The sequence below is a fragment of the Misgurnus anguillicaudatus genome, chromosome 10 (genome assembly GCF_027580225.2).
Source record: "Misgurnus anguillicaudatus chromosome 10, ASM2758022v2, whole genome shotgun sequence".
NCBI lineage: Eukaryota > Metazoa > Chordata > Actinopteri > Cypriniformes > Cobitidae > Misgurnus > Misgurnus anguillicaudatus.
The window spans coordinates 36,485,539-36,499,724 of NC_073346.2; the positions used below are offsets into that span (position 1 = coordinate 36,485,539).

General features: G+C 33.2%; 2 protein-coding genes across 5 annotated transcripts; both read right to left on the reverse strand.

Annotated features, from left to right (window-relative positions):
- Positions 1-530: 530 nt before the first annotated feature.
- On the reverse strand, positions 531-4,967 carry LOC129448702 (transmembrane protein 176A). 4 transcript variants are annotated; one of them, XM_055211272.2, is made up of 7 exons: positions 4,816-4,967; positions 4,322-4,518; positions 2,567-2,683; positions 2,292-2,348; positions 1,988-2,188; positions 1,651-1,770; positions 531-1,560 (listed from the first exon to the last, which is right to left on the reverse strand). In XM_055211272.2, exons 2-7 carry the CDS (start codon positions 4,493-4,495, stop codon positions 1,483-1,485), a joined length of 747 nt encoding a protein of 248 aa, XP_055067247.2. In that variant the 5' UTR covers positions 4,496-4,518; positions 4,816-4,967; the 3' UTR covers positions 531-1,482. The 4 variants fall into 4 exon arrangements, with proteins under 4 accessions (XP_055067247.2, XP_055067245.2, XP_055067248.2 ...); XM_055211270.2 differs by having other exon boundaries at positions 4,322-4,521; positions 4,816-4,954; XM_055211273.2 differs by having other exon boundaries at positions 4,695-4,844.
- Positions 4,968-7,073: 2,106 nt separating this feature from the next.
- LOC129448701 (uncharacterized) lies at positions 7,074-11,644 on the reverse strand. Its single transcript, XM_055211269.2, has 7 exons — positions 11,516-11,644; positions 10,204-10,403; positions 9,888-10,004; positions 9,253-9,309; positions 8,447-8,659; positions 8,158-8,277; positions 7,074-8,065 (listed from the first exon to the last, which is right to left on the reverse strand). Exons 2-7 carry the CDS (start codon positions 10,375-10,377, stop codon positions 8,000-8,002), a joined length of 747 nt encoding a protein of 248 aa, XP_055067244.2. The 5' UTR covers positions 10,378-10,403; positions 11,516-11,644; the 3' UTR covers positions 7,074-7,999.
- Between the last annotated feature and the right edge of the window lie 2,542 nt (positions 11,645-14,186).

Genomic DNA, 14,186 nt, shown 5'->3' on the forward strand with positions numbered 1-14,186 from the left:
GAACTGGAGCTTCGTGCCCTGGATGTGCATCCCACAAATCTCCATCAACTGCAAGATGCTATCCTATCAATATGGGCCAACATTTCTAAAGAATGCGTTCAGCACCTTGTTGAATAAATGCCACGTAGAATTAAGGCAGTTCTGAAGGCGAATGGGGGTCAAACACAGTATTAGTATGGTGTTCCTAATAATCCTTTAGGTGAGTGTGTATATGTATATATATGTATATATATATATATATATATATATATATATATAACTGGTGTCAGTGGTGTATAAAGACCTTGCAAAATTCTGTGAAAATATAACCTTGATATCTTTAAGGATTAAAATCCAAGATTGAAAATCAAACTTTGATGCTCATCTCATTTTAGACTTTATATAAGACACACAGACATATGTATTTATTGCACGGCTGTTGAATACTTGATCCTTTTGTGTATTGAGAACTAACAACAAATGTAACTGCTTACAGCTCTTGCATTCTGCAGTTTTTTCTTTTGATATGAAATAATTTCAACTCAACAATATGTTGTCTATTTATTTATTGATTTGGTAAAAATCTGTGCATTAAGCAGGATAACATACAGTTGTCAAAAAAAGTGCTTTATATTGTGGGTTATTTTAAGATAATGACTGTCTGTATACTTAAATGACATCAACATGTGGTAATATATGCAAATATAGTAAAAGAAACCTCTTACAGGTGCACAGTGTAAATAAAAAATCTAATAGATGCACATTAAATGTTTTAGTTGCGGTAAAGGATTACTTGTTTGTTGGTCTCGTCATTTTGGTCACCTGATCAAAGTGACTGCAGATAGTTATAGTCATGAGCCCGAGCATAAACAAAGACTTAAATTTAAAAACAACAAAGAGAAAAGTGTAAATGAGTAACAGTAACTGAGTTTAGAGTTGATCTATTTGTATCAAATCTTATAGGTTTTCATTTAAACTCTATACATTGAATGCGCTTATGGTGGAAGTTCTACCTTTTCCTAATGTTAATGTTAAGCTTTTGTTTGGTAAATTAAATTTAGCACTAGACATTTATCCTCTGACATTGACTGGGTGTCTAGTTATGCTTCCTCAATGGTAAGTATAATATCCTGTCGCCACCTAGTGGTCAAAAAAAGTCATTTTAAAAGAATGCCATTTTGTTTCTGAAATAATCTTTACATGTAAAATGAAAGCTTGATTCATATCAGGCCACATACAGGCGAGATTCAATTTTACAGTATATAAAAAATAACTTTAATGAGCAAAAACTAGATTTATTTAGAGTCAGCTGTGAAAGCCGAGAAGAAATTCAACTCATGCATATTATAATTTTTCTACAAAGTGAAAATATTATAAAGGTGCTATCTCTTAGATAAATGCAAGAGGTCGATGCTAACGTGCTCTAGTTATTTATTTCAAAATGCAGCTCTGCTGTAAATAATCCACCTTTAAACCTTTAACCTGTAGTGTTTTTATCCATGTTCATGGTGTTTCTCTAGCATGCAGGATTGCAGTAGCGTCCTCCATGAGAGGCTTGTAAAGTTGAGGGTCCTCCACAGACTGTACAACCACAAACAGACATTAGCATCTCTCTTAAATTGTTTTAATCACAATGTGATTGGTTGTTGTAATTCTGGTGATATTTTATACCTGTGCATCTTCGCTCTTCTTGCACAAAGCTTTCAGGGTCATGACACAGAAGCTGATGGTTACGGAGAGCTGAAGAACTGCCAAAACTATCATCATGATATTAACACCTCTAAAGATCACCTAGATGTGAGAAAAAAATCAAAAGGGCCATAACACATAGAAGAAAGTAATATGAGTACTAGATGTAATCCAATAAAAAGTAAGTGTGAATCTAAACACATGCTTTTGGGAAATTTTTATAAAACTACAGCTCGCTCCAAATTACAAATGCATTAACAGCGCGTTTCGTTGTAAGAAGATCTGATACAAAAACGTACTGAAAAAAAAAGAAGATCACCTGACTGAGTTGTCTGTAGTACAGGCACAATTCCTCATTCTTCCTCTGTTCAGGGGACACTGTTACAGGTTCTCCATAACGTGAATAATTATCAATATCACAGAATTGATGGAAGTTTCTTGCCAGATCCACTGAATGCAACACAACAGCTGTGATCGCCAGCGCAGCACTGACTATGTTCAAAATCACTGCGATGACCAACTGTAATGCACAAACAATATAAACTGATGATACTGAGAAGACTAAAAGCATAATAAAAAACATAACAAACAAAACGTAAGAGATAGATTTGATGCACACTTACCACACAAGGACTGGGAAACTTTGCAGCAAGAATACACACGATTCCAACTGCAAGAAACTAAAAGTCAAAGCAAACAAATAAAAAAATGAAAACACACACACACATACACATACATAAAGATATTCTAAAATCATCATGCTCATAAGTCCATTTAAATGTTTGAGATCATCATTTACTATTATTGTCCAATGTAGTTTACGTTTTGAATGGATTCACATTGTCCTACATAAACTGATTTAAAAACATAAAGATGAGAAGAATGAGATTAATCTTACCATACCACCGAGCCAAAAAGGTGCTTGTGAGTCCCGAATGAAGCTATAGTACCAATAGACGCTTGTAAGAAAAATTCCCATTGCGATATTGATGATTCCCACTATCATCTGTACAATCTATAAAATAGGACAATATATATACACTTTTTACCACCAACAGCTCATAAGCGTTCCTTCTTAAAGGGGACATATCATGAAAATCTGACTTTTTCCATGTTTAAGTGCTATAATTGGGTCCCCAGTGCTTTTGTCAACTTAGAAAATGTGAAAAAGATCAACCCAGCAACTTAGTTTTGGTTAACCATTCTCTGCAAGCATGTGAAAAAATAGGACACTGAAATTTGGCTCCCCTTGCGCCTTAATCTGCACTATCCAACCACGGCACTGCCATTTAGTGCAGAGATCAGCTCATTTGCATTTAAAATAACAAATTTTTGCTCACACCTACAAAATGGCAATTTTAACATGCTATAATAAATTATCCACATGGTATTTTTGGCTACAAATTCACATATGTACTCTCTGGGGACACCAAAGATTTATTTTACATCTTAAAAAGTCTTGTGAAATGTCCCCTTTAAGCAAAAAGGTTCAAGAGACTGTTAAATTGTAAATATAGTCATTGCAAACCTCCGGAGTAACAACGTATATGGGTGATTCTCACGAAACCATTGAAACACCACGGCACTAATGACTTTAGCTTTAAAATGTGTAATATAGTAACATTAAAAAGCATCAGAATTAACACAATACTGTGTTCTACCTTGCACAATGTGTGATTTCAACATAAGAATTTATAATTGTAAATTTTATCTCATTTTCTGCTGAAATTCTCATTACCGCAATGTGTCCGGCTGTGTTTGAACATGCGTTATGTTGTAATTTAATCAAATTAACACAAAAATATTTAGAAGAAAAATAAATGGATGTTTTGCTAGACTACTTTAGATGACAGAAAAAATATTTACTGAATATTCATGTATAATAATAATGAAGAAAAATTAGGAAAATTATGTGTCCATGCCTGATGTTCTCATCCTCCGCAACACTTTTTGAGAACAGTTTAAGCACACATACAGAATTTTAATAAAATTTGATTTTGAGTGAACAAGCACATGGACCAGTTACTTCAAGATGGCTACCAGGTAAGATCATTTTTTTACAGTTAATTTGAAATATTGTCTCAGAATGCTTACACGACATTTTAATTATCATTACCGCAACAGATGCTTATTAAATGTTAATTTAATTAATAGAAGCATAATACTTTGATTTTAAATGCATGTTCAGAATCTCCAAATTATGTTCTTTTAGGTTTGTCATGTCATTTTGAAAATATGTCAGTGTTGATGTTTTCTGACTGTTACGGTAATGAGATTTTTTAGGACGAATTTTTTTTAAATTATGTTACAAAAAGTGTTCAATGATAAGTAAACGTTTTTAAATTAATGTTCCCATTTACTCCAGACTTTGTTTTTCAATTTCTGGTGGGAAAAAAAGTAAATTTAAGGAATTTTTACATTTTCGCTTGACATTTTTAAAACCAAGTTTTCGTGAGAATCACCCATATGTAAAAGACTGAGAGCTAACAAGACTCATGAAAGAAGTGACTAAACTCGGTTTTTCCACAAAAAAAACTTGTTTACTTTGCAGTAGGCCTACATGTGATTCACATGAAGATGCTTTAGCTCTGTCATTAGTACAGCATGGCTATATACCAATAGCATCCAAGACTTTAAAAATATAGTTACTCACCCCAAGAGCGGTCAGAGTTTCTGTCAGTTTTCCTTTCATATTGTGAGCTACAGAACACACTGGACTGTAACACACGGTACCCAGAATCTGACACAGAATGGGCCATTTACTCTTTGGGTTTGTGCTGACGGTGATAACAGTCACCCCTTCACCTTTAGACATTGTCAGAGACATCCTGATGCAGACAGAAGTCAACCCTGCGTGTGGGACAAGCAAAGTATTATTATGAACACACAATTCTTCAGGCTAATTCATATTTTTAGAGGGGAAACAAGCAAAGCACATCTGAAACCCACAGAGAATGTAACACTATAAAAATGCTGGGTTTGAAGTTGATTGAAATTTTCCTGAAGTTTTGTCGGAGGAAACTCACAGTAACAGTTACAGCACGCTGAACAATATCCAGATGTGCAGGTACGTCACGAGTACTCTTTTGTTTATTCAGTAAGTGAGTTGCGCTGATCATAACTAATACATTTCAGATGAAAACTCACCGTGTTCGTATTTTAGACTACAGTAAAGTTGAACTTTTGTCTATGAAGTCTTGTTTAGAAATGTTTCTTGAAGTATCAACTAACCAAGTCACGTGATTATAGCTAAACGTCGACACGACGAATTATTTAACTATTTGTTTGACACGGCAACTGGATTCAAAATAATGTTTAGTTTTGACACCAGAGGGCGCTCATCCTAAACCCTTTAACCAACCTTACATTAATAATATAACAGATGTTTTAACTGATTTAATGATTATAATAGAAATGGCAGTGTTTCCCACACGACAATATATATATATATATATATATATATTTTTTTTTTTTTTTTTTAAATATACAAAAATGGCCAAAAATATATTTGCTGAATATATTTTGGAATATGTTTACAAAAATATATTTTTCTCTGATATATTTTTGGCCAATTTTTTTAAGTAAATTCATTTTGAAGTGTTAACATTTTTTAGCCCTCAATATTTTTAAATTTAAGGAAATATATTCACGTCGCATTGAAAGAAATACTTTGTGAAAAACATATAAACATAACAGTTTTACAAAGGTTAAAATTAAATGTATCGCATATATTTAAAATTAAATGACAAGATGCAGATCAAATGCAAATCTGTTCCCTTTTGAAATAATAATTTTTGGATTCAGTGTGCGGTCAGCCATTTTTTCTACCTCATTCTACATAACCCTTTTGAAATATTGAAATGAAATATTGTAGTGTGTGTAAAATGGTTGTTGGCATCATGTTTAAGGTTACTGTCTGTTGGTACATCTTTAAGGGTCTTAGTTTTTTTTTTTTTTTTGGGGGGGGGGTTGCAGAAAATACCAGCCATGAGAAAATAGGCCTACTACAATACATGTTATGCCCAAAATAACTTTTTATTTTATTATTATATTATATTACAGTTTCATTGTGTGAGGAGAAACAACAGAGATTTCAATACCATTCTAATCCACTGAAGTACGGTGCAAAAAAAAGCGTTTTGTTTGAAAGTAGTTTTGTTTTTTGTGGTAATGACATCTGAACAACCTTATCAAAACATATCAGTACACTTAGTTGGGGGGGGGTCCTGTATAATGTGGTTTCATCCTGATTTATCAATTTGGGACATATCATGAAAATCTGTCTTTTTCCAAGTGCTATAATTGGGTCCCCAGTGGACAATGTGAAAAAGAACAACCCAGTAACTTAGTAACAGTAACTAAGTTTTGGTAAACCATTCTCTGCAAGCATGTGAAAAAATAGGTAATTGAAATTTGGCTCCCCTTGTGATGTCAGAAGGAGATAATACCGCCCCTTAATACCACGGCACTGCTATTTAGTGCAGAGATCAGCTCATTTACATTTAAAAGGACACACCTAAAAACAGGACATTTTCGCTCACACCGACAAAGTGGCAAGTTAAAACAACTTGGTTTTGCAAGTTAGTTCAACCTACTATTTTAAGTTTTGGCTTGTAAATAGTTGACATAACTTATAAAATCACATTGACATTGTTTAATTTATTTTTTTAAGTTAACATAACATAAAAGATATATGGATTTGACAAAAATGCTCTATATTTTTTACCATGCGGTAAAATGGCTTTTCCGAACATATACCGTATTTTGTAAGTACCATACATTACATAGGCCCTACTGGTCAATATTTGAAGTGGATCAAAAACGCTCATCAAAGTTGTCCTAATAGGTATTGGTTTGAAGACAACTTTTCGGAATGGTTTTGATCAACTTCAAATGTTGAATAGTGTAAATATGTGACCCAATCTGTGAAAACCCAGCTAAAGTCATTTTACATTTGTCTACATTAAAGCATCCCACACTCTAAAAAAATAGTGCTAAATAGCACTAAAAGCTTGTAATCATAGGGGAACCATTTTTAGTGCTATAGAGCACCTATAAAGCACCTATGAAGAACCATCCGGGGGTGATATTGCACCACTATAGCACTAGATATGGTTCTATATAGCACAATATGGTTCTAAACAGGTGCTACACATTAATATTAACTGAGTAAGATCATGTCAAAGATTAAAATCAAACTTTGATGCTCATCTCATTTCAGATTTTAAGACTTTAGCCTGGATGTCACACACAGATCATGTATTTATTTTGCATGGCTGTATTGAATACTTGATCCTGATTGGTGCTGTGGTCAAATTTTTTTGTAGCCTATTGAGTGCTGATCTAACAACAAATTAAACTGTTTACATCTTTTGCATAAACTTCATATAAAATAATCAACAATATGTTGTCTATTTATTTATTGATTTAGTAAAAAGCTGTGCAGTAAGCAGGATAACATAGTTGTCAAAAAAATAAGTGCTTCACTTTGGGGTTTACTTTAAGATAATGACTGTCAGTATATTTTATAGACATCAACATATGCTAATATAGAGTAAAAGAAACTTCTTACATGTAAATTAAAAAATCAAATAGATGCACATTAAATGTTTTAGTTGAAATCAAAGTTTTTGGAAGTGAGTGCAGATAGTTATAGTCTATTGAGCCCAAGCATAAAAAAAGACTTGAATTAATAAACATCAAATTAAACAACAAAGAGAAATGTCTAAATGAGTACAATAAAAGAGTTCAGAGTTGATTCATTTGTATAAAATCTTACAACTCTATACATCAAATGGGCTTATGGTGGAAGTTTAACCTTTTCCTATTGTTTACGTCAAATTTTGTTTGGTAAATTAAATTTAGCACTAGACATTTATCCTCTGACATTTATGACTGGGTGTCTATGCTTCCTCAATGGTAAGTATAATATCCTTTCGCCACCTAGTGGCCAAAAAAGTCATTTTAAAAGAATGCCATTTTGTTTCTGAAATACTCTTTACATGTCAGATGAAAATAAAAGCTTGATTAATACCATAGCAAGCCACATAAATGCGAGGTTAAATTATATTTAACAGTATATAAAATAAACTTGCAAAAACTAGATTTATTTAGAGTCAGCTGTGAATGCCGAGAACAAATTCAACTCATGAATATAAAATTTTTTCTACAAAGTGAAAATATTATAAAGGTGCTATCTGTAACATAAATGCAAGAGGTGCTCTAGTTATTTATTTTTAAATGCAGCTCTGCTGTAAATAATCGACCTCAAAACCATTAACCTGTAACATAAGTATTGTGTTGCTTTTTCATCCATGTTCATTGTGTTTCTCTAGCATGCAGGACTGCAAGTAACGTCCTCCACGAGAGGCTTGTAAAGTTGTGGGTCCTCCACAGACTGTAAAACCACAAACAAACATGCATCTCTCTTAAATTGTCTTAATCACAATGGATGTGATTGGTTGTTGTAATTGTGGTGATATTTAATACCTGTGCATCTTCGCTCTTCTTGCACAAAGCTTTCAGAGTCACGACACAGAAGCTGATGGTTACGCAGAGCTGAAGAACTGCCAAAACTATCATCATGATATTAACACCTCTATAGATCATCTAGATGTGAGAAAAAGAAATCGGTGTCAAAAGGGCCATAACACATAGAAGAAAATAATGAGTACTAGCTATAATCCAATATGTGTAGGGTTCATTTAAAAAAAAAACTATAATAATAATATAATAATAGCTCGCTATTACAAATGCATTAACAGCATGTTTCGTTCACCTGACTGAGATGTCTGTAGTACAGACACATCTCCCGATTCATGCTCCGTTCAGGGGACGCTGTTACACGATAACGTGAATAATAATCGTCATCATCATTACAGTTTGGATAGTAGTATGGAGAGAAGTTTGTTGCCAGATCCACTGAATGCAACACAACAGCTGTGATCGCCAACGCAGCACTGATTATGTTCAAAATCACTGCGATGACCAACTGTAATGCACAAACAATATAAACTGATGATACTGAGAAAACAGAAAGAGCAATAAAAAACTTAAAGGTCACGTTTTTCCTGATCCATTATTCAAACTTTAGTTAGTGTGTTATGTTGCTATAATAGCATAAATAATACCTGCAAAATGATAAAGCTCAAAGTTCACTGCCAGGCGATATATTTTCTTTAACAAAATTCCTATTTTAAAGCCTACAGCGAAAGGCCGATTTGGACTACAGCCCTCTACTTCCTGTTTTAATGACGTCACTGCAGTTTTTTTTTTAGTAAAGTCCGCCCACAGTAATACGTCAGTCGCCAGATAAACTCACACGACTCTGCTAAGCTAAGCTGCTGACACAATCAGAACTCAATACGTATTTCTGAAAAAGGGATTTCATAAAACAAGAAAAGACATCAGCCCATTTTTAGGACACAGATAAGTACATTGCGTGAAAAATAATGTGTTTTTTACACGTGAAACATGAACACATGTTATATTGCGCACTGTAAACATAATCAAAGCTTCAAAAATACAGAAAGAACGGGACCTTTAACAAACAAAATGTAAGTGATAAATTTGACGCACACTTACCACGCACGGACTGGGAAACTTTGCAGCAAGAATACACACGATTCCAACTGCAAGAAACTACAACACAAAGCAAACAAATAAAAATATGAAAATACATCAATTGAAATCAAATTTGACTTTCTTTAGCTGCAAAACCCTCTAAGTGCATGCAAGCTTATTTTACAAAAACCACTACTTCAGAAAAAAATATCCTAGACCAGTGGTTCTCAAACTTTTTCCGCGTGCGGCCCCCCTTGTGTACGGTGCACTCCTTTGCGGCCCCCCCAAAGAAAATTTATGACAAAAACTGTTCTAAAATTTAACATTTTAATTAAACAAAACATATTAAGTTATACAAATTAGTGCTGTTGGAGCCTTATTTTTTTAGGTTTAATTACACAGAATTCATGGTAAATGAATATATTTTATAAAACGTCATAAAACTGGGGCCCCCCTGGCACCATCTCGCGGCCCCCTGGGGGCCCCGGACCCCAGTTTGAGAACCACTGTCCTAGACAACCTAAAAGCCACTTACTCACAAGTCCATTTAAATGTATGAGATCATCTTTTACTATTATTGTCCCATGTAGTTTATGTCTTGAATGGATTTTACTGATTTAAAAACATAAGGATGAGAAGAATAAGATTAATCTTACCATACCACCGAGCCAAAAAGGTGCTTGTGAGTCCCGAATGAGGCTATAGTACCAATAGATGCTTACAAGAAAAATCCCCATTGCGATATTTATGATTCCCACGATCATCTGTACAATCTGTAGAATAGGACCATATAACAACAGCTCCCCAGCATACTTTTTTTAAGCAATAAGGTACATGAGACTGTGTTATATTGTTATTGTACAATGTCCTCTGTCATTAATATATAATGGCTATCAACCAGTTAGCATCGAATGCTGGAAAATACCCATTTCAATCCAAATAATAATAATTATCAAAAATAAAGTTACTCACCCCAAGAGCGGTCAGAGTTTCTGTCAGTTTTCCTTTCATATTGTGAGCTACAGAACACACTGGACTGTAACACAGGGTACCCAGAATCTGACACAGAATGGGCCATTTACTCTTTGGGTTTGTGCTGACGGTGATAACAGTCACCCCGTCACCTTTAGACATTGTCAGAGACATACTGATGCAGACAGAAGTCAACCCTGCGTGTGGGACAAGCAAAGTATTATCAGAACGTAGTGCATGCATGCTTTTATTCATACAATCAACACAAATCTTCAGGCTATTTTAAGTTGAGGAGAAACAAGCAAGGCACATCTAGAGAACATATTTGTTTGGGGCAAAAGAAACAGGTGTGTGGGGGGCTAGTTTTAATTTAATATGTTGCAGGCTCATTTATTGGTAATAAATAATAAATTATAATGCTGAAACTAAATAATATTATAATATGGGCTTGTTTTTGAAGCAGGTGCTCATTTGTCTCGCGAGTTCTGTGCAAGGACACATCAAAGACAACGGACCGTTTGAGGACAGTGAAAACAGCGCTATATAGAGAGAGAAGTAAATTGCGTGAAAAATAATGCGTTTTTTTTACACGTGAAACATGAACACATGAAATGCGCACTTTAAACACAATCAAAGCTTTAAAAACACAGAAAGAACGGGACCTTTAATGCACACACAAGCACTAACCATCTCGTGTGTCTCTTTAAAACTCTATTTGGAAGCAGTAAAATCATTCATGCAAATCTGCGAATTTAGATTTGTGTGTGTTAATATAAACTGTGTTAGTATACAATACTACCTAAAGTAAAATATAATGTTAAAATGCAGGTCTGTTATTACAGCAAAATGTAAGCAGTAAGTAAATAATTATGATAAAACTCAGGATTTTAAAAGAGCATAACATGACAATACCAAACCATTCCTAAATGGAATTTTATTCATTTAAATACTGTAACTTTTTAATTATCTAACTAGTTATGAACAACACGAACACAGTTAGACCTTTAGGTTAGGTTAAAACATATCATGATGAAATTAAATTCTGCCTGTATAACCCAACAAATATAAACATTAAAGTATTGTTTGTTTGTTATAAGTTTTTTTAAGCAGATGTTTGTAACCAAAATAAATATAAAATATATTTGATGGTTGAAATGTTTCTGGAGTTTTGGAGGAAGCCCACAGTTACAGTAAAAGCATGCTGAACAAGGAAGTTATACAGGTAATGTTACGTCACACTTTTGTTTATTCACAAAGTTAACCTATTAAGAGTTTCGCAGATCATAATAATTTATTTTAGATAAAAACTCACCGTGTTCGTATTTACGTCCAGAGGAAGTTCAACTCTCGTCTATGAAGTCTTGATTAGAAATGTTTCTCGATGTAAAAACTTATCAAGTCACGTGATTTAGCTAAACGTCGAGACAACGAATAATTTAACTATTTGTTTGACAGCAACATTTGCTTCGAAACGTTTTGTAATGTTATGTTTTTACACCAGATGGCGCTCATCCTCAACTGAACCCTTTAATCAACCCTCGATCACAGATGTTTTAATATATTTAAACGTTATAACGGGAATTGCAGTTTAACCCTTAAATGCATAAATGTTTTCTCAATCATTGATACATATTCAGGTCTTTACTTATGTTTATTTAACACGATTGGCTCTCTAAACTGCCCAAATAGTAGAAAATTATTTCAACAATTCCAGAATGATAAATTAAAGCATGTTTTGTTATACTTTGACGTTTAAGTCATCAAACAGATGTTTAAATGTACAGGGTTGAAGTTCCACAATAATTATTAAGTCAGAACATTTGTATCAAATAATTTCAGTCCATCCATCCATTCATGCTTTTCCAAACCTACTTATCTAATACAAGGTCAGTGCCAACCACTAAACCATTGAAGAAGGTAAGCGTAAGATCTGAAAACTCAATAGATGAATTGCGCCTGACCAAAAATAAAAAGTGTAATGTAATGAGCCATTAATGTAGCCTATATGAATTGCAAGTACTCTTGATTAGCTCAGTAGTAAAGTATTGCATAAGCAGTGCAAAAAGTCATGGGTTTAAACCCAGGGAACACACATATATAAAAATATATACTGTAATGCACTGTAAGTTACTTTGGATAGATGTAAATGTTATGCAAGTGAGGAGAAAAATATATGACATTTAAAGATAACATCTAGGTCACAATCATATCTATTAAAGTCTAAAAATATCTATGTCTGTCATGTCTACATCATCCCGAAAAATATGCAATTTTTAAAGATTTACAAAAGAATAATGCAAAGTATTAAGATTACAGACTTTCTCATTTTCTCTTTTTTGTTCAGTCTGCTCTCAATATGTAAACTCTAAATTCATATTACATTTCCTCACATTTCCATATTCTGTGCATACTTGTTATTCTATGTCAATCCAAGAAATCTGATAGTTTCTCGATACAAATCTTAAACAGCTTTGATTCTAATAACAAACTCTCATAGCACATAAACCATACAGTATAAATCACATGATATAATCACATCACACAAAGCGTCAAAGTGAAGTCAAAGTGAGAAGTGGTTACAGGAACAAGATGCAGAGCGAAAGCAAATCTGTTCCTTTTCAAACAATGAAATATTGTAGTGTGTGTCAAATGGTTGTTGGCATCATTATTAATGTTTAAGGTTATTGTTGGTACATCCATAAGGGTTTTAGTTTTTTTTTACTGGGTTAGATGTACCGGCAGAGAGTGAGGCGATGGGGTGGAGGAGGGATAATGCATAAAACTGTGACGGGACAGAGGTGAGGGACGGCTATAAGAAACCTCTTCATGCTGATTTGTTGGATTACATGACCATGCTCCTCCCAAACTTAGTTAAATAAACTTCATATAAAATAATCAACAATATGTTGTCTATTTATTTAAAAGCTGTGCAGTAAGCAGGATAACATACAGTTGTCAAAAAATAAGTGCTTCACTTTGGGGTTTACTTTAAGATAATGAATGTCAGTATTCTTTATAGACATCAACATATGCTAATATAGAGTAAAAGAAACTTCTTACAGGTACATAAATGTAAATAAAAAAATCAAATAGATGCACATTAAATGTTTTACACTGAAAAAAATGAATCATTGAATTTAATCAATTTTTTGGGGTAAGTGGTTGTAATACATTTATTTAAGCTACATTTAAACAAAAGTTTTATATTTCATTTTACGTTACTAATCTTTTTTGTTTAAATGTAGCTTAAATGGATTGATTGCAACCACTTACCTTAAAAAATTGATAAAATTCAATGAATAATTTTTTTCAGTTGCAGTCAAGGATCTTGTTTTTGGTCTCAAATCAAAGTTTTTGATCAAAGTGACTGCAGATAGTTAAAGTCAATTGAGGCCAAGCATAATCAAAGACTTGAATTAATAAACATTAAATTAAACAACAAAGAGAAAAGTGTAAATGAGTACACTCATATATATATATACCTAAAATGCAGGTCTGTTATTTCAGCAAAATGTAAGCAGTAAGCAAATAATTATGATGAAACTCAGGATTTTAAGAGAGCATAACATTATAAAACATACATATAACCAGTGCGTATAGTAGAAATTGAATTTTATTCATTTAAATACTGTAACTTTTGAATTACTTAACTAGTTATGAACAACACTGAGAACCCAGTTAGACCTTTAGGTTAAAACCATAGGTTAAAACATATCATGATAAAATTAAAATTCTGCCTGTAAAACCCAACAAATATAAATATGAAAGTATTGTTTGTTTGTTATAAGTTTTTTGAAGCAGATGTTTGAAACCAACATAAGTATAATAAATATATCATGGTTGAAATGTTTCTGGAGTTTTTTAGGAGGAAACCCACAGTTACAGTAAAAGCATGCGGACGAAGTTTGACAGGTAACGTTACGTCACACTTTCGTTTAATTACAAAGTGAATCTAATAAGAGTTTTGCGGATCATAATAATAG